Consider the following 18,319-nt stretch of genomic DNA (forward strand, 5'->3'; position numbering starts at 1 on the left):
CAAGCCTTAACTGGGTTCCCTCTCACTCCTGCAATGGGATAGGAGATGGGACTGAGAGATATGTCTGTAATTTACATACATTATTACCGTATGTCCTTGATAGCATGTATAATAACGTGCTATGTATCAGCCCAACACAGGAAAGACTCTGCCTGCTCTCGGGCTTGATCTCAAACTGTGTGACCCAGCTTGGTGCCTGTGCATACAAAATGAGCAGAATGGCCCAGATATTTAAGGATAAACACAAGGCTAAGCAGCACCTCCCTGGCCCCGAATCAAAGTGTGAAGCAACTTGCAGGATCAAGACCTAATGGAGCTTAGAGTCTAAGACACGAGACAAAGAGATTGCTCCAAAGTCTGTTAGAGTCCAGGGAAGATTTCCACCTGTCTTTGGATTAGAAGCCAAGGCTAAGGAGCAGAGTGTATATGTATGTAAGCATGTATGCATGTTCCTATCTATACACATACATACATATACATACACATATAGATTACATATGTATACAATCGTTTTCCAGGATAATAGATATTTATTTGCTCCAAAAAATCCTCAAAGTAGTTATCTGCACTTTTCTGGGAGGTGTCACTGGGAGCTGCTAATACTGCTCCACCAGAGAGGCGGGTGCACTTCTGCAACTCTCTTGCTCCTGCACCCACAAAACATGAACTGGCCTGTTGCTCTAGCAGTCTTGGTGAGCTTCACTCACTCTGTCTCATGACCCTCTACCAAAATGCCTGCAATGCCAAGCTGTACTGTTGGGTATCTCCCACACGAGGGACACGTGGTATGTCTTGTCCTGGTGTGGGAGACAAGCTGTGTATGGAAAGCAAGAGTCTCCCCAAAAGTCGAATTCTCCACCCTCTTTAAGCCTCACGAGAAGGTTCATTCACTTCATCGCCTCCTCAGTTCAGCGATGCAATATGTCTATCACGAGATTTGTGGTATGTCCCACTCCTGTCCTCCTTCCTCTCACAAATTGCGTGTCCCAGTGCAAGGAGTCTGATGCACTGAAACGTACTGAGTCAAGAAACAGTCAAAAGCCCTACATGAAAGCCTTTGTCTTCAAACCCTGTCCTGATGTCCTTCCCCAGTTTCTGCATCTGCCCCTTTCATCACAGAAGAAACCCAATGGAGACAATAATGCTGCCACACTGGAGGGACACAGAGAGGATATCCAGAGAGAAAAGTGGGAAAGGGGGGGGGGGTCAAAATGCAAAAGAAGGGGGAAGAAGCAGAAGATGAAGGGAGGAAAAAACAGAGCAAGGAATTGTTCTGTGGGCCCTGAAAGCAGGGAGTGCTGGCTTCCCCGTCATCCTCCTGCGTGGATTCTCTGATGTCCAGAGAACATCGCACACACACGTGTGTGCACGAACACACACGCACGCATGCACACACACGCATGCTTGCACTGCAGGCTCTCCCTCTGCAAGGGCACCAGTGACATCTCCCCTCTACTTAGCTGTCCAGTTTTTGTGAGGCTTGTGGTTATCAAATATCCCTGAGAACCTCTGCCAAACGTTTGCTCACTTGGCCAACGGGTTCAAACATCACTAGAGGGACAAACAGCCAGCGGGGTTGCTTAAGCCTTGGTTCCTGCAGACGCCCGTCTGTAAGAGATAGAGCAGAGGAGCAGCATGTCTGAGATCCCGAGTCCCTCCCTGCCCCCAGCCTAGCAAAGCCTCTGGTGCTCTCCTGCCTAATCCCCACCAAGCGCATGCCCTGAAGGACATCAGTCCCTTAGCACAAGCTCTCCCCCCACAACTGCACATCTGCATTTTAAACACACTTTGGAAAGGCCTGAATTTCACAAGGAAGGGGTCCAACACTGACAGAAAATTACACCTAAATTGTCTCCATCTAATATTCATGTATCAATCTGTTCATATTAATAATAATGTCCAAGTTAGCATAAGGGTAAGTTCATGCCTATCTTAGCACCCAGACAGTTTTAATAGCAAAAAACTGTGGACAGACCTGATATTTAGGCAGTTTAGAAAATCTTTCCTGACCTCTTTAAGATGAAGGAAATTTAAGATAAGCCAAACTCTGCAGAATTCACAGTAAGCGCTACAATCCAGGAATTTGAGAACTAGACAGCACAACTATGTGAAGAAATTTTTACAGGTCTTTTTGTAATAACAAGGTCAGTGGAACCCTAGAAATGCCAAGCCTGGCTTAAAAGGCACATGATCTCTTTTTTTCTAGAAAAAATAAAACCTTCTTATTTGCCTTCCATTTTCTCAAAAAAGAGGATTATGTGTGTAAGCTCTTACTCACAAACATGACACTCATTTATTTATTTAAAAGAGAAAAGATATGGAAAAAAAAAATCAAAGCTACTTTCTAATCACCAGCTGCCAACAGGCTCAGAAGAAGACAGTATGGGGACTCTTGTTATGGTGGTTTCAAAATTGTGATTGGCCTTGAAGGTGGACTGTGTCACTTTACCTTTGCCTGGCAGTTCTTTACTGTTTCCAAATATTAGTCCAAATGACTATATCTTTAATGAGTAATGTCTCTCCAAGAGCTCTTTTCTTGAATGAGCCTTTGTGTTGTAGACTAGCACCATAGAAAAGTGGAATGGACAGACTTTTCCAGAAATGTAAATTCATTACCCATGGAGTCCCACAGCTCTGCTCAGGATTAGCCTAGGGATTTGGGCTTGATGGAGTTTGAGCATTTGACCTAACCTTATTCGTTTAGAAGCCAGGCATCTAACTAGTCATCTAGGTTCTCCTGATCACCAACACAGGGAGATCAGCTCCTATGGAGAGAGAGTCATTGCATCCTAAGATTGGCATCAAAGATAGGCCTGATGAATCACGGTGAGGAAGTGTCAGTCTTCATTCATTGACTAGAAAGGGCACTTAGATGACTAGCTCAGATGAGATGCCCAGCTCTGAGATGGACTATGATGAATCCTGCTCAGCATGGCTGCAGCGTGTAGGCATTATATACATCTCTGCAATAGAGTGAATGAACCAAAACTCATCACGCACGCTCTCTGTCGTACTGACTCACGAGTGTCCAGATGCCCTGGCTAATATCCTCACCCACAGTGTTTTTAGAAACAGTGAGTCAAAGGTAATTCCAGCACAGCCTTTCCTACTATACCTCAGGTTCTGCTCAGTGACCTCGTGCTGCACATTGAAATGGTATGTGAGCAGCCCACTTGTGCCATAGACCATAGTAGACTGCCTTTCCTGGTTTTCCAGCTGTCTGATTCTCATCTGTGCAGATCACCAAGGCAATTTTAGCCTTACTGGCCTTCTGTACTTAAATTCTTCATGGTATTTAGTGAAATTACAGCCTCTATGTGATGCAGGGCAATGTTTTTTATCTCAGTTTTATAGATCAGAAATAGAGGCACAGAGAGGAACCTCTGCTGAAGGTCATCCAAATAGTGGAGGGCAGAGAAGGGATATGAGCTAGAGGTCCCATGTCCTAAGCATGTGCTTTAGCCACTGGGCTATCTTTTTTCCCCTGGTTTTATCGAGGAGTCTGCAATTCATTGGACAGTCAAGATCTTGCATATTGTCCTACCCTTCTTATACTAAAAATGGACAAGATTGGGCTCTTCCATGCAAGGATCCATAAAAGGGCCTAGATCACCCTATTTCCTGGAGCCTGTGTGTAGGCCAGTAGTTCTGAAATTATTCTGGCTGAGTACCACTATCAGAGGCAATAGGCACCACCACCAGCAGTTACCACCATTCGTGGCTGTAAATATATGCTGGACTACATAACCCTTGAAAGCAGTTTCCACACCACAGTTTGGAAAATCTTCTGGTAGCCATTACAGCTAAGTTATAATTTTATTAGAGCTGTAAGAAAGCTGTGCTGACAACACACTGCCTTGTGTTATGACTGAGCTTCACCCTTTCCTTCAGGAGGGGACCAAGACCACACATTGCATCAGCAGGACTCAGTGTCTGTTTCTATTGCAGACTTCCCACATGCCTGTGGGCAAGTTGCACCAAGGATTTCAGTGGCCACTGAATTAACATTTCCCTGTCTGATTCCCAATCTTCTGCTAATGTCTCTTATCTGTTCTCTTTCAACTCAGTTGTTTGCCACATCTGTCTGGGCTGTATACTCTTTCAGGCAAAAACTTGATCCCACTGTGCCCTGGTCTTCTGTTGTTAGCGGCTTTTAGGTTTTTTAATCATCCCACTAATATCCATGACCTGTCCTGTTAGAAAAGGACTGTGATCCAATAAATTCCTTTCATCTCCAGTTGCTATTATTGTTAGTGATGACTTGGTGCTAGGTACCTTGTATACCCATTACTTTTTCATAACTGTGATTTAGGTATATTTAATCCAGCCTGGGGTACATGAGGATGGATGAGATGATCTCTGGACTGAATGATTTAATGATAGTAGAAGTTGTCATGCCTATTACTGCAAACTCACAGTGGGATTCACCTCAACTAACCTAAGATGCCTAATAGTCAGACGGCTATATTTGTGCTGCTCACCTTATGTTCTCTTGACGGCATGTGAAGAGAAATAAGCACTTTAATAAATGCAACAAAGCTAATCCACTTTCTCTCCCGTTCAGAATGAGCTAAGGGTATTGCAATTCCACTGTCAAGGGGCAGCTCTGTAAAACCAGTTAATTGATCAGATTGCAGCAATTCACTCAATTAATGAGTCTGAGGCATATAAGTGAGAGTCATAAGTCTAAACTTCCTTGCACTTTTTTTCTCCGTCTGTTCTTTTCCACTTAGTCTCTTATCATGTTGTCTGAGCATTTCCACCAACAAATCTTTCCAGATGGTAACCAAACCATGCTTCTGCTAACATGGCATCAAAACTGGTCCCAAGCCCAAGCTTCCTCCTCCACAGATTCACACTATTTGTGAATGAGAGCGTATCAAGGCCTTCAAAAAAATCAGCACACTCTTTGTACGAGACTATTTCTGTGAATGGGCTACGCTGGACTGCCTCTTCCACTCAAACACTCCCTCAGAAGACAGGATCCCTCACTACTGGAAGAAAATAGACTATATCAGTGCATACTTCCTAATATCCTTAGCCCAAATTCTCAGCATCTGTACACTTTCAGAAGAGCCACTCTCCAGCAGCTGCTCCCCAGGGCCTCCAGAATGGCTCTCCACTGATATCACAAAGCAAACCCACAAAGAGCGGCAGCAACCCCACAGTATGCAGAATCAGGTGAGTTATGCAGCTCACCTGGTAAGGCAAATTGTTTCACAGCAAACGCATCAGGTCTGCTCTTCCCATGGAAGAGCATGCAGAAAGCCATAAGGAACACCTTCGACCACCCTTCTGAGATACGGGATTTTTGCTCACCTCCTTTATACAAACAGGGAGCAAAACACCAGGAACCTGAGTGACAGATTTTTAAACGTAATTCAGTGCCTAAAGACGTAGAGCAATGCCCACTGGGATTTTCAAAAGGGTCTTCCAATTGAAGCCTCCTATTTTAGCATTCTACATGTCTAGGTGGATCATTAAATGCCTAGATGCACCTTGCCTTTAAGATCTTATTCGAAGTGAGAAAAGGAGCTGGGTTCATCTATTTAAATAGACATATCTTCACCTGACCTAGTTATACAGGATCCTATTGCAGGCAATGGTGAGAAAACTGGCACAGCTGGGATGTGATTCACCTCATCCAAAAGTAAATATCTAATATATATCAGTTCAGTTGCATCCTTTTTCTGCCCAATAACTGTAAAGGAAACCTGGATAAAGACTGCTAAAGTTAAGAGAGAATTCTTCCTCCAGAAGGGACAGGAGTCAAACTTAGATCTCCCAAATCCCAGTATTAACCAGATTTTTCTGCCTTTATGAAACACTGGTCTCCCAGTTAATTCTACAAACCTTATGTGATGCCCACTGGTGTCTTGCCAGTCTTCATGTGGCTTCGGAGGGGGCCTTACCTGTCCAGCAAGAGCTTAGACTGCCCCATTTCCTCCAAGCTAACTGCAATCTTGGGAAAAAATAGAAATGTTCCCTTAAGTGTGTCCCTCAGGCTGCAAGGATTTAGAGTTGCTTTCTGTCACACTGCACAACATTGTCTAGCAACAGGCGCTATTGTTGTTATTCTGGGCGCAGAGGGACAAACTGAATGGTAGGCTTGGCAACTGTTCAAGGAGTTTTATTCCTGCCTTCCCACCCCTTAGTAAATATCTCTATTAGACAAGGTGCACCCTTTTGGAAGCAGGAGAAACTCCTGCTCTGTTCAGTGCTGTGTGGCTTCATTTCACAGGCTTGGTTGTAGCAGAGATGGCCTCTGCCCTTTCTCATATTCTCCGTGCTATAGGCAAGCAAGAAAACCGTTTTATAATTTTGAGTTTAGAGATGAAGCCTTATTACAAGCTTGAGTCAATGATGGGTGGATGTGGTTGGAAGATGCTGGGAGACTGTGGCTGTGCTTGGCAGCTGAGGGTGGCAAGCATGAGGAAGATGCACTTGTGCTCCAGAGCGCGCTGGTTTAGAGGCAGGACTAAATACAGAGTATTTTATATACAGAGAAAGCTGCAAAATACTCAAGTTCCTTAGGCTTTCTGCAAGTATGCTGAGACACGACAAAAAATAAGCTGGTGTGGATTTGCTGAGTCGAGAGGTGGTCTGGAGGCTACAGCTACCTTTTCAGTACCAACCTGGATGGCATGAGTGTCCTGCAATAGCACAGTATCATTCATACCACAGCTGCACCCATTCCAGTAGGCAAATGAGCACTGTGCATTAAAGAGCTCTTTAAAATACAGTAAGAGGACAGAGCAAAAGTCCGTGACTTGATTTTAACCATGTGAAACCATGCCAGGAAATGGGAATTAGAAATTAAGCTCATATTTTAACAGCTAGGGATTAGGTGAAAAAGCAAATTTTCAAAGGGGAATCCCTGTCCTGGGAATACTCTGACTAAACCTGGATGCCTGCGGTGGTGGTATCTCTGTCCGAGCTAGGTGCTTCAACTCCTCCGTAGTCACAGAGGGTTTAACCAGCCAAGCTCAGTCAAAGGAGTGAAGGGCCCTGTTTCATCTAAATGTAGACATCTAAAATAGTAAACATGAATCACACTGCATGAAAGTGCCCATTTCTCCCCATTGACTACAAAGGAGCCAAGTGCGACTGCCTTGGATGGAGACACCTAACTGCAGACATAACGGGTAAAATGAATTCCACCCCAAGGCTTCACCCAGTTGCTGGTAGATAGGCATCTAGAGCCACTGGGATGCTGTGGGGTTTTCTTGATTGGCCTCCAGCAGCCTCTCCTGAAAGAAATATATCATCAGCAGATCCTGTACCATATCTGCTAGCCCTGTGAGGACAACTAGGATGCCAGCAGGCATATTAAATGGAAGCAGACACCTATGTGTGGGCACCTGACTGGAAACCTGGGTGTCTTCATTTCGGGACTAGATGCCTTTCTGGAAGACACGCTTAAACCAAACACCAGGATAGATGTATGGGGAGGAGGAGAGCTTCCATAACCTGTGATAGACACAAGGCCAAGCTAGAAATGTGAGGGTTGCCCATGCTTTGAGCTTGAGGTAGCCCTAAGGCACTTTCTGAGCATCCAAGGCAAATCTTCTCCAACACACCTAGAAACTACGGAAAGAGGAAACGGCTCTGCTATGCCTTGCAAAACACAGGCCTGGGATGTTGAGGGGAACCAGTTCACATGCTATGACATGACCTTGTTAGTGTAGTCTAAGAGAGGGCAAAGATGCAATAGGATTAAAGCATCTCACACCAGTGTGGTGTGGGAAGGGGAATAAGTATGTTGGGGAAGAGTAACAGCATCCCTGCTAAGAATTACCACTATGCCAATATAAAGCATCATTGACTATTATTTACACCAGGACAGAAACTGTGAGGAGGAGACCAAAGGCACCTTGAACCCCTTTGATGGCACAGGCTCTACAAATGCAAAACACTCTCTGGGTATCAGCAACATCCAAGCCGGCAGGGGACTTTGAATATGCAGGTGACAAGGAAAAGAGACAAATGACGTCTTTGTGATGCATAATGCTCTCCCCTGGTTTAAAGGCTGTTTTTAAAAGCAGTGCCCTATGTTAGGAGTTCAAAACAAGGTAGTTAATGTATCGGTTCTTCCCCCCTCCCATTTTTGTTTTTTTTGAAAGCACTTGTAGAATTTGCAGTGAATTGATGATCAGCTGAATTTTTACACGTACTAACATTATAACAGCACTTGAAGCAAGCTTTGCCACTTTGAAAAGGACAGAAGGGATGAAAAACATTACAAATGACCCAGGTTATATGAAAATGTTTTGCACAGACAGTGTCAGGAGTGGCTTTTCTGCAAGACTAACCCTGGTCCCGATCTAGCAAAGCCCTGGAAGTTATGAATGTCATGGGAGGGTTCCTACCCTTACAGACTTTCCTTAGTATTCATCTCCCTTCAGTGTTTAGACACACTGAACTACGTTGGCTCTCATGGACCTCACTGGGTGCCTATTTTAACCCTAAAGGCCCTTCTCCTTCTCTGCAGCAATGATCTCCAGACCTTCAGGAGCTTCACCTCCCTCTTCCAGCCTGCGCTCTTTGGCCCTGTGGGGTTTCGTTTGGGATCCCAAGAAAGGACATAAGCCCAGCCCTGCTCCAGCAAGGGGATTTTGACATCATCTTTGGTGGGTGGCAGTCCATCCCTGCTTGCAGGAGGCCCTGGGGTTGAGACTGTGGACTCAGCATGTTAAACGCACCATGTAAAACTCAGCTGTCCAAACGGAGCGCCAGTGACTCAGAGCCCGGAGGATTCCCCCTGTGACACACTTGTGCAATGTTTGTTAAGTGCTGTCATTATGCCCAATAAAGTCCTTTGAAATACGGCCGGGTTATTTGAATCATGCACTCAAGGAATACGAGTGTGGGTACCTTTCGCGGAAGGACGCTGATGCTAAGTGAGGGGGAAGCAGGCGTATTGACACACGCTTGTCCCGGTCGGCTTTTCTTGCATTCCTGTAAACACGAAGCAAAAACATCTGCTCCTCACAAGGACTTGGGCAGGACACGGGAACCAAAGAGCAGCTCGGGGCACAGCTCAGAACGGCCTGCTTTATACCGGTGCTAAGCCCTGGAGATGCGATATGGAGGTGAGACTGGCCGTCCCTGCCTGGAAGAGCAGAAGTGATGCAGCAGTGGTGGCCTCCGCTGGAGCAGAGTTGGCCCACTAGAAGCGGGGATGTGAGGGGAAAAGGGATGCCCTAGATCTGGGATGGAGACAGCAGCGAGTCGGGCTTGCTCCTCCTGGTGCCTCCAGGGAGAGGAGACAGCAACTCCTTGGCTTTCCTCATCTAGGAGGTGCCACGGACTCACAGCAAAAGTCAAGGCTCCTCCAGCCTGACCCTTTAGAGCGGACGGCCAAAATGGCTTTTGTAGCAAAACAGGAAGCAGGGCTGTGGCCATTTCCCCTTGCCAACGGTGTTACCTGCAGCAGGCCTAGCTGTAGAGCTGAGTCTCTAAAAAAGATGACGGTGCACAAGTGAAATGGCTCATCAAGGAGGCACAGGAGTTCAGAGAGGAGAACGGGACCCACCTACTTCATTAACATCGCCTGCCCCTGAAGCAGTCGCCTCTTTACCCTGCTCCGGTACTGTACATTGCACCAGCACTCAGGAAATCAAGCTGGGGCATGGGATTGATGTAGAAAGGTCTTTAGAAAGCAGGAAAAACTGCCTCCCCTCTGTGAACCAGACGTCCAAGCATCTCGATGCTACACCCAACCCTGCCACAGGCTCATCGCAAGGCCCTGGGCAGGGCCTTTGAATTCTTCTGTCTCTGCTTACCTAGCTGCAAAGTGGGAATAAAAAACATCCTCTTCCTCCCTGGGCACATATCAGAGCTCAAGCCGTATTAGTAAGACATCCTACCTGAAAAACTTTGAACACTTAGAGGTGTTCAAGCATCTGTAAGGGACACGTTTTGCCTCTGGGGCTATCTGAAAAGTGGTTGCCTTAGGGGGGGGCAAAATAGTTCACTTTTTTAAATCTTGGTTAGAAAATGCTTGTTTTGTGCCTTTGTTCAATGCTCTGAATACCAAGTTGCTGGCTTTCAGGTTAGTACATCTAATGAAGTTATCTTAAAATTGAAAGGAAAAAAAGCCATGAATAAGCAATGAGGCAACACAGTTTGCAGGCTAAAATCTAAGGGAGTAGATGACTTTTTGTGTGGGAGAGTCCCAGTCCTCCTCACGTTTGAAACATGGGCTGCACTCTTCCTAACTCCTCGCAAAATTGTCAAGGCCTGCCATGACAGAAGCTTCTCGTGTGACCTTGGTCCAGCCACTTAATCTCGCTGGCACAGCTTCTCCATGCCTGGACTATGTTAGGAGCAACATAAATACCATTAGGATTTGCTTCTCCAAACTCACCATGAGAAATGGAGATGGGAGAATATTTCCTTTACCCTTTGCACGTTGCACCCTAAGCATGGACCAGGCTATGGCTGTTTCTTACTGTTTACATCTACACAGCAAGATCCCTTCAGCCCCAGTTGCCTTCCATCCCTACTGCTGCTTGGATGTAAATCATCCATGCTGTGGTTGAGAAAATCCAGGCTGGTGGAGGAGTTGGTACCTGAAAATAGGCTAAAACATCAGCTTTTCTCACAGGCTGGATATCCCACTCTGTGTTTATGCAGTGCCTGGCAAAACAGGGCCATGTAAGATAGGGTTGTAATATATATATGTATATAACGTATATAAAAGCAATTCCTAAACCTTGGGGCAAGGGTGGGAGGGGGTGCATGTAGAGGAATTACATCCCGTCAGGCCGAAATGCTGCCGTCTCTACAGAGGAGCACCACAGCTGCTTGACATCACGCTGCAACCCGCTGCAGCGGTAGAGGAAGCGCAGATGAACGCCACCGCCTCTGACCTGTCAAAATCCTCAGCTCTGGCTAATGGAGCAGAGGAGCGGGTAGATGCAATACGTACTTCAGAGCTCTGGAGATTGCTTTGGGAGCTCCGATGCCAACACACGCGGCTCACGCTGTCCCTTGGGTGACCTTCCACGGCTCTGCCTCCCTCCTAGCTAACAAGGGATGATCATCTCTCACTTAACACGCTCACTCTCTGCCAAACCTAAATGGAGGTTTTTCAAGCGAGGAGCCTGCCAAGACTCAGCTCGGTTCTCTCGGATTCGCAACCGAGGAGCACTGCGTTGCTCGTGAGATCAAGAGCCCATCTTGGCGTTCACCCCTGCCAGCGTGGATCGGGAGCCGTTCCAGCAGCCCTGAGGGGGTCGGATCCCAGGGGAGACCTCAACCGGGGCACGAGCCAGCACTTCACTTGTGCGCCCCTCTTCTCACTTGATGTGGGGTACGTGCAGGCGTCGCACCTGCGGATAACCAGAGTGATGCCACGGGCTCCCTTCTCCTTCCCTTGGCAAGACTTCCCTCCCATCCCACTCCCATGCTCCTGCATTCCCCAAATCACAAGAAATAAGGATGGAAAGAGCTGCTAGATCACACTGGCCAGTCCTCAGGGGCTGTGAGTGCCTACTGCAGGACATCGAGGGCTTTGCCCAGTCTTGTCCTATATGGATGATTCAACCCATAGAGCCTCCGTGATCAGTCTTGGGGAAAAAAACAATAAAAAGCTAAAATTTCCTGCAGCCTCACACAGGCCACAGCTAGGAAAATATTCCTAAAACACGTCTCTCATGTCCGCTTTCCAAATGCCAGCCTGGCATCTCCAGCTGCGCTCCTTCCTTTCTGTCGCTATCTATCGGTTATTGCCCATCTCATTACCCAGTGTATTATGGGGCTGATCCTGCCCCAACCCCCTGGAGATGTGACATATGTGTTACAGCAGATGTGACAGGAGGAATTGCCCTTTGTGAGGAGATACCAGGACTCATGCCCGGTGGCTCAAGAGCATCTCACCCACCAGTCCCTTGTGCTATTGCACATATTTTTGGTTCCGTTTCTGGTGTGGGGCATCCAGCAACACCTTCGGTGGCCCATGGGCAGACCAGCCCACGCCATCTTCATCCTACCAAGCCTCCAGGCATGGGTTTGGAGCAGGGTGGCCCACAGCGCGCACTTCTACATCAGCCAGGGTTGATTGCAAGGATCCCGTTGGTACCCAAGGGGACCAGCCAGGCCCACGCCGTCGCACGAGGACCTCCCTGGCCGTAAGCCTCCTACAGCCTCTGTGCAATCCCATGCTTTGGGATTCGGCTCAGCAACCCCCTCCTGCATGGACCATCTCTCCTTTCACCAGCCTCCCGGGTCTCTGTGTATTAAAACTCGCAGTACTGGAGCTCTGTGTTCACTCCTGTTGCTGCTTTTTCCTCCTAAATCAAACCCTCTGAATCATTTCTGAACTCCCTGGCTATCCTCAGACCAAGCCAGGCCTCAAACCACTGATTAGAAAATAAAATAAAATGGGTTTTCCATTGCGCGTGCACCCAGGCAGCCCCCCAGCCAAGGCAGCGCAAGGAAGCCGGAAAGTTTTATTTCTGTTCATACAACAACTATGACACCGCCTGGGCCAAAAACCCCGACAGGGCAGGGGGGCTGCTTAAACCTAACCCCCTCCGCTCACAAAATTGTCAGTCTTCCTTCTGAAGTCTCCTAATCCTCCCCTCACCCAGTCTCTTCTTAAAAAAAAAAAAAAAATCACTAATATTCAAAAAAAACCAACCCAAAACCCAAAATCTTTTTGCTGCCAGTCTTTAGCGGCTGAAGCCCCGGGTGTATAACGGCCTGCTGCCGCTGCCAGCGGCTCCTTTAGGTCAAACAGCCCAACGCTGCGCTGGAGAAGGTCCTGTGGGGTTATTAAACCACAATAAATCACACCAGCCTGTTCTCAGAAACTTGTCACCTCGGTCCCGACGGCTACCGGTGCCCTCTGCGTTTATTATTTTTAAACAGCTATTTTTAAAGCCTATTTTGTCCCTTTCTATAAATACGCGACCTAGGGATTTTCTTTCTTTTGAGAAGCTTTTTAAGAACTTTTTTCCCCCCTGTTTTTGCTGCTCGGTGGAAAGCATTCGGACACCGCGCGAGAGCACAGCCGCCCTGTGGGATCTTTTCCCTTTTTCTTCCCTGAACTTTTTACTGCCCGGCCACGCGTGTGTGTCTGTGCCGAGGCCACCCAGCACTGCGGCGTGAATGCGTGTCCCAATTTTAAGCAGGTGCCCCTACGCTCTGGTGGGAATAACAACCGAAATAGCTCGCTCGGACAAGAAAAGAGCTCTGTTTCGAGGCAGACAGAAATTACAGTAACAGATGCGTGCCCACTTGCCCCCTTCCCCAAATACACGCTATATGTTTCCCCTGATTTCTCTCTTTTTGGAGAAAAATTAACCAAACTCTAACTTTTCTCAGCCCCTGCTTTTTCTGGGTGATCAGACTGTTTCGAAGCTGAAAGCAATGCAAGTTATCCGTAGCTCTGCATGCATTAGGATGGGCTTAACATTTTAATTAGAAACTATTATTTGGGGGGGGGGGGAGCGGGAACGACACAGTTTGGGGAAGGTTAATTACAGATTTTCTGCTGTAAGTGGTCAAGTAGCTACCAGGAAACGTAGCGGGGGAGTCTTAAACAGAGAGGGTTGAAACGATATGTTTGTTGCCTGCACTAGCGGACTAAACAAATTTCTGGCCCTCTCTCCAGTCCCGTCCAAAAAAGAAGGAAGAAGCAACTAATATAAAATAAAGTAGTGCGATCGATTTGCTAAATCAGTTAGTTTGCAAGCAGGCTCTCCTTCCAGAGCACATCTCGACTAAGCGAAAAAGAAAAGGCACTCCGGATTTTTGGATTTTGTGACATGCACCCGGCGGGGCCGCGGGACCCCTGCGCTAGTCCCCGGCTCGCGGCCGCCGGGGCTGTCCGACCTGCTGGCACCCCAGTCCCGGGTCTCCCCTGCCGTGGGGGGTGGCGATGGGTTTATACCTTGCTGGAGGATAAATAAAAAGGGAAAGGGGGGTGAGTGGAGGGGGGGAGATTTAGGCGGCCAATATAGGAGTGCCCAGCGTCTCCCCCACCCCAGCCAAAACCTCCTTTGCATTTCCATGGCCTAAGGGGGCTCGCGCTCTTTGCAAGAGAAATGTCTAAACCGCTGCTCGGCACCAGGTTGGGGAAAAGCAAGAGTCGCCCCGCAGTCCCCCCCGCGCACACCTGACGCCCAGGACTGCCGTGAGAGCTCCTGCCACCGCTCGGGTCCCCCTTCCACCACCACCTCCTCTCCCTGCCTTTTCCCCCCTCCCCGGCTCCCGCTGGAGCGGGACAAGGGGTCTCCAGGTGCCGGCCGGCTTTCGGCCGCGGATGGCTGGGCTTCTCCTGCGCCAGCAGCCCCACTCGCCCCTGCGCCGGTGACAAGGGAATATTTATGTCGGTATCGGTGGAATGCGTTTCCTTCTCCAATCAGGAATGCAACCGGAGTTTCTAATTATAAGTTAGATCGGGGCTGTGAATAAAAGATTGCTTTTTAATGACTCCCAGTCCAGGTGCTCTTTCTGCCTGTCTTCCCAAGAACACATTTGCATTTTATTACCTTTCTCCCATCCCAGCGCATTCCCTGCTCGCAGACATACCTGGCATAGCTGAAGAGCCTGCCTCCAACACCCTTCACCTCCGCACCGCCGGGCCGCGCGCGGCGACCCACGCGCCCGGCCCTGCCAACCGGCCCCGCGCCGCGGCCCACTCGCTGCCGATACCCACCCGAAACCCGCCGCCCGGCCGCTCTCCTTAGCCGCAGCGGAACGAGATACTCGATGCGCCTTTTGTTTAGGATGATTATTTTGGGGGGAGTTTTTTTGGATTTTTTTTTTGTTTTTTTTTTTTGGGGGGGGGGGAGGGATTTACGCCGTGCGCTGGGTCCGCAGCGAGCCGGCGAGCTCGCTGCGCACCCAAAGCCGGGTCTAAACCTCCCCCCCCCCCCCCGGCCCCGGCAGCCGGTGCTCGGCGCTGCGCCCCGGGGCCGCCGGGCTGGGGCTGCGCTGCGCTGCGCTGCGCCGCCCGCGGCTCCTGCGCGCCGGCCCCAGGAGCTGCTCGCAGAGCTGCGCGCGGGCTCCCCGCAGCCCAATTACCTACCCGCGGTAATTACAGCAGGTCTTGCAGTTACATGCCTTGCCCAGCACCATTTGCTTTTTGTGGGGGAGAGCGAAAAGGCTCTTAAAGGCGTAGGGCGCAGCGCGGAAAAGGAGCCTCAGCCGCGGCAAAAAGCGCGCTGGGCCGGGCCGGGCCGGGCCGGGGGGGTCCGGGCCCGGGGGTGGGGGGGGGGAGCGCGGGTCCCCGTCGCCCTGCGCGCCCGCTGCGCGCTGCGCTCCCGCGGCCCCTGCGCTGCGCGCTGCGCCGCTCCCCGCCCTGCCTTTACATAACCCGCCCGGGTTGCACCGTCCCGTCTCACCTCCTTTCTCTCCCGTCTCTCTCTCTCTTTCTCCTTTTTTTTTTTTTTTTTAAATAATATTCCTTAAAGCGAAGGGGAAAAAAAAAAAAGTTTTCATCCTTCTTCTTCCCCCCCCCCCCCCCCGCCGCCCGCTTCCTTCCACCTGACTAGCTCGAAATCACCTTGAAATGCTCATGTCAACTTGTATCATTATCTCTTTAATTCAGGCAGCGCCTTTTGTTCTTCGCAGGAGAGGATCAAAGCGCTTTTTTTTTCCAAAAAAAAAATAAATAAATAACTTTCCGATCGCGCTCGCTCGCTCTCTCTCTCTCCTTTACAGTAGGAGAAGGAGAGCGCAGGTATAACCCAGTCAAAATAAACAAAGCGAATGCATAAATAAAAGAGGTGAAATGCAGGTTCTAAGAACTTGCTGGCGCTGGAACAATCCCACCTCTTTAGCTGAGTGGCAACGAAAGGAGAATTTCGAGTCATCTTAAGCGCAGGGGTTGCAGAGAAAACAGAGGAGGGGAAAAATAAATGAAAATGAGAGAAAAAAAAAACACGAAGAAGAATAAAACTTACCACCAGATTGGGTAACTTGACAGAGCCTGACTCAACCCACAAAGAAACAGGAAATATCCAAAAGAGGCCATTGATGAAAAGTTGTCTTTCTTTTTTTTTTTTTTTAACCAGAGTTGCCAAAACCTTCCTTTCTTCTGAGGCAGGATGATTATTTTAATAATAATAATAACAATAATTTAAGAAAAAAAAAAAAGTCAAATGAAGTGAACTCAACCCGACCAGGTAAATCCTCTCTTGCTTCCTCTACTACTCTCAAGGAAAAAAAAAATCTCAGAGAGGTAAAAAACTCTTCTCTCAGCCAAGACACTGAAGGCAAATATTAAAAAAAAAAAAAAAAAAAAAGTTTGAAGTAGCTCTCTTAAAAAGGACCCAATCAGCACTTATTGCCAAAGGGAGAATTCTGATGCTTTGGCTTGTTCTGTCAATCAGGAGCGCGAAGTCAGGAATGAGCTAATTGCAAGGAGATAGTGTTTTAATACTCATTAGGGGGCACGTTGGCCCACAAGCCAAGGGATAAAATGTAGTTTTAAAAAGGGGAAGGAAGATTTAGGGGGTTTAAATAGACAGGGGGGACCCCTGTGGATTTGGGTAGCTATAACAACCTGCCCGGATTTCACTCCCTGGGTCGAAGCTACTAAAATGCAAAAAAAAAAAAAAAAAAAAAAGTGTGAAGGTTTTTTTTTTTTAATTATTATTTTGTCGACCCGCTCCTTTTCGCCATTCTGTCTTCTTCTAAAATCCCCTTTTCCTCACGGCGACGGCTGGGATGCATTCAGACTAACTTTCTAGAAACTTTCTGTTGAGTCTTTTTTTTTTCCTCCTTTTTTCATTAAAAAAAAAGAGGATTTACACACACACACACGCATGCACACACACAGCCACAGCCACGCACACACACACACGCACACACACGGCCACGCACACCCCTTCCCCACCAGTCCGACCAGCCAGATATCCCAGAGCTCCAGTGAAGACATCTGCAAAGAAATCAACCTCTTCCAGGCAAATTTCAATGAGGCTCCTCCAGCTCATCGCAATTTGCAGGAGTCACAGCCCGGCGTTTGCGACCGCACCGCTGCAAACGACTTCATCCACCAGATCCACCCCACGGGGCACCAGTAATTGATCTCTTTTTTAAATTTCTCTCTCTACATATTGCAACCGTTTCTCTCCTTTCAGCGGTGGTGGTGGGGGGTGAGCCAGGGTGGATCGCGCCCTTCCAAAAACTGCGGGTTTTCCGCGGGGCAGAAGTCCCCAAAGCGATCATAATTAGAATTATTATAAAGATGTAGGTCCTTGAGCCTGGGCGAGCAGTTGGATTTGCTGCTCCTCTGCAACATATTGTTTAAAGCTTGCTGCATCTGCGGGCGAGCATCGCCCAGCTGACAGGCTTTCCCCTTGCCCTGGGTAGCTTGAAGGGGGTCTGGAGAGGAGAAAACGAGGGGTTGGAGGCACTGGACTAGCTAAGAGATATTTTCTCCTTGGAATAATAGCGACGACTCTCTTTGCCATGATTTTTTTTTGTTGTTGTTGCGGCTGCTGCCTGTTGGATTTTTGCTGCTTTTTGATGGCCTTTTTTTTTTTTTTTTTTAAGCAAAGAGAGAACTGGATGCAATTTGTTTTATTTATTTATTATTATTTATTTGCTTTCTTTTATTTTGTCTTTGAACGGGAAAATTTCTGTGGCTCCCGTGGGACAAACAGAAGTACAATTTTTAACGATTTTGTTGGAGAAAAGCTCGTAACTTTTGCATTAACTCAAATCAAAATGCCTTTTCTTTCTCCTTACGAATTGCCTGTCTGTTTTCCCTGAGTAGGCAATATTTCTATTTACACATCCCCACACAGCTTTATATGCATATATATGTAGAGAGAGATGTGTTTGTGCTTAGCTAGATGGAGAGAGATATCCGTTCTAGTGAAATTATGCTGGAAACGCAGTTCATCCGGGGATATTTAAATCACTGGGAATTTGGCAGGGGTCGGGCCCTGATTATTTTCTTTAGGGTTGGATGACAAGTGATTGCAAATGTGAGCGCTGGCAAGGGCTCCGAGATGTAATCGCCCCGTGCAGCCGAGCTCGAGTCGATCCGAGCGGCTGCTCGCTGCTTCCAGGGCAGGCACCGATGCTCCTCGTGGCTCTCCAAGCGAGTCCCCGCGGCGTCGGGGCTGCAATCGCATCCAGTGCATTAATGCCACCCCCCCTTTACCGGCTCCTTTCCCCGGGGGAGCCAAAGGGGCCGGAGAGTTTCACCGCGTAAGGTAGGACGAGGGGAGAGAAGAGGAGGGTGGTGGTGGCGGCGGCGGCGGCGTGTGAAAAATCATCTTAAGGACTTTCCCTCCGTATTAGAGAAAATCCCATCCAATTATAGCATTACTGGAAAGAACCAAACGCCGAGACT

At 48.2% G+C, this 18,319-nt stretch overlaps 1 protein-coding gene across 1 annotated transcript in view; it reads right to left on the reverse strand.

Annotated features, from left to right (window-relative positions):
• Nucleotides 1–15,988, reverse strand: part of WNT3A (Wnt family member 3A) — an 87,577-nt gene extending 71,589 nt beyond the window's left edge. The window contains exon 1 of the mRNA XM_013946461.2: nucleotides 15,918–15,988. Within this exon, the coding sequence (XP_013801915.1) occupies nucleotides 15,918–15,988 (71 nt within the window). The remainder of the gene's footprint in view (nucleotides 1–15,917) is intronic.
• Nucleotides 15,989–18,319: the final 2,331 nt, after the last annotated feature.

This window comes from Apteryx mantelli, chromosome 2 (assembly GCF_036417845.1).
Source record: "Apteryx mantelli isolate bAptMan1 chromosome 2, bAptMan1.hap1, whole genome shotgun sequence".
NCBI classification, from domain to species: domain Eukaryota; kingdom Metazoa; phylum Chordata; class Aves; order Apterygiformes; family Apterygidae; genus Apteryx; species Apteryx mantelli.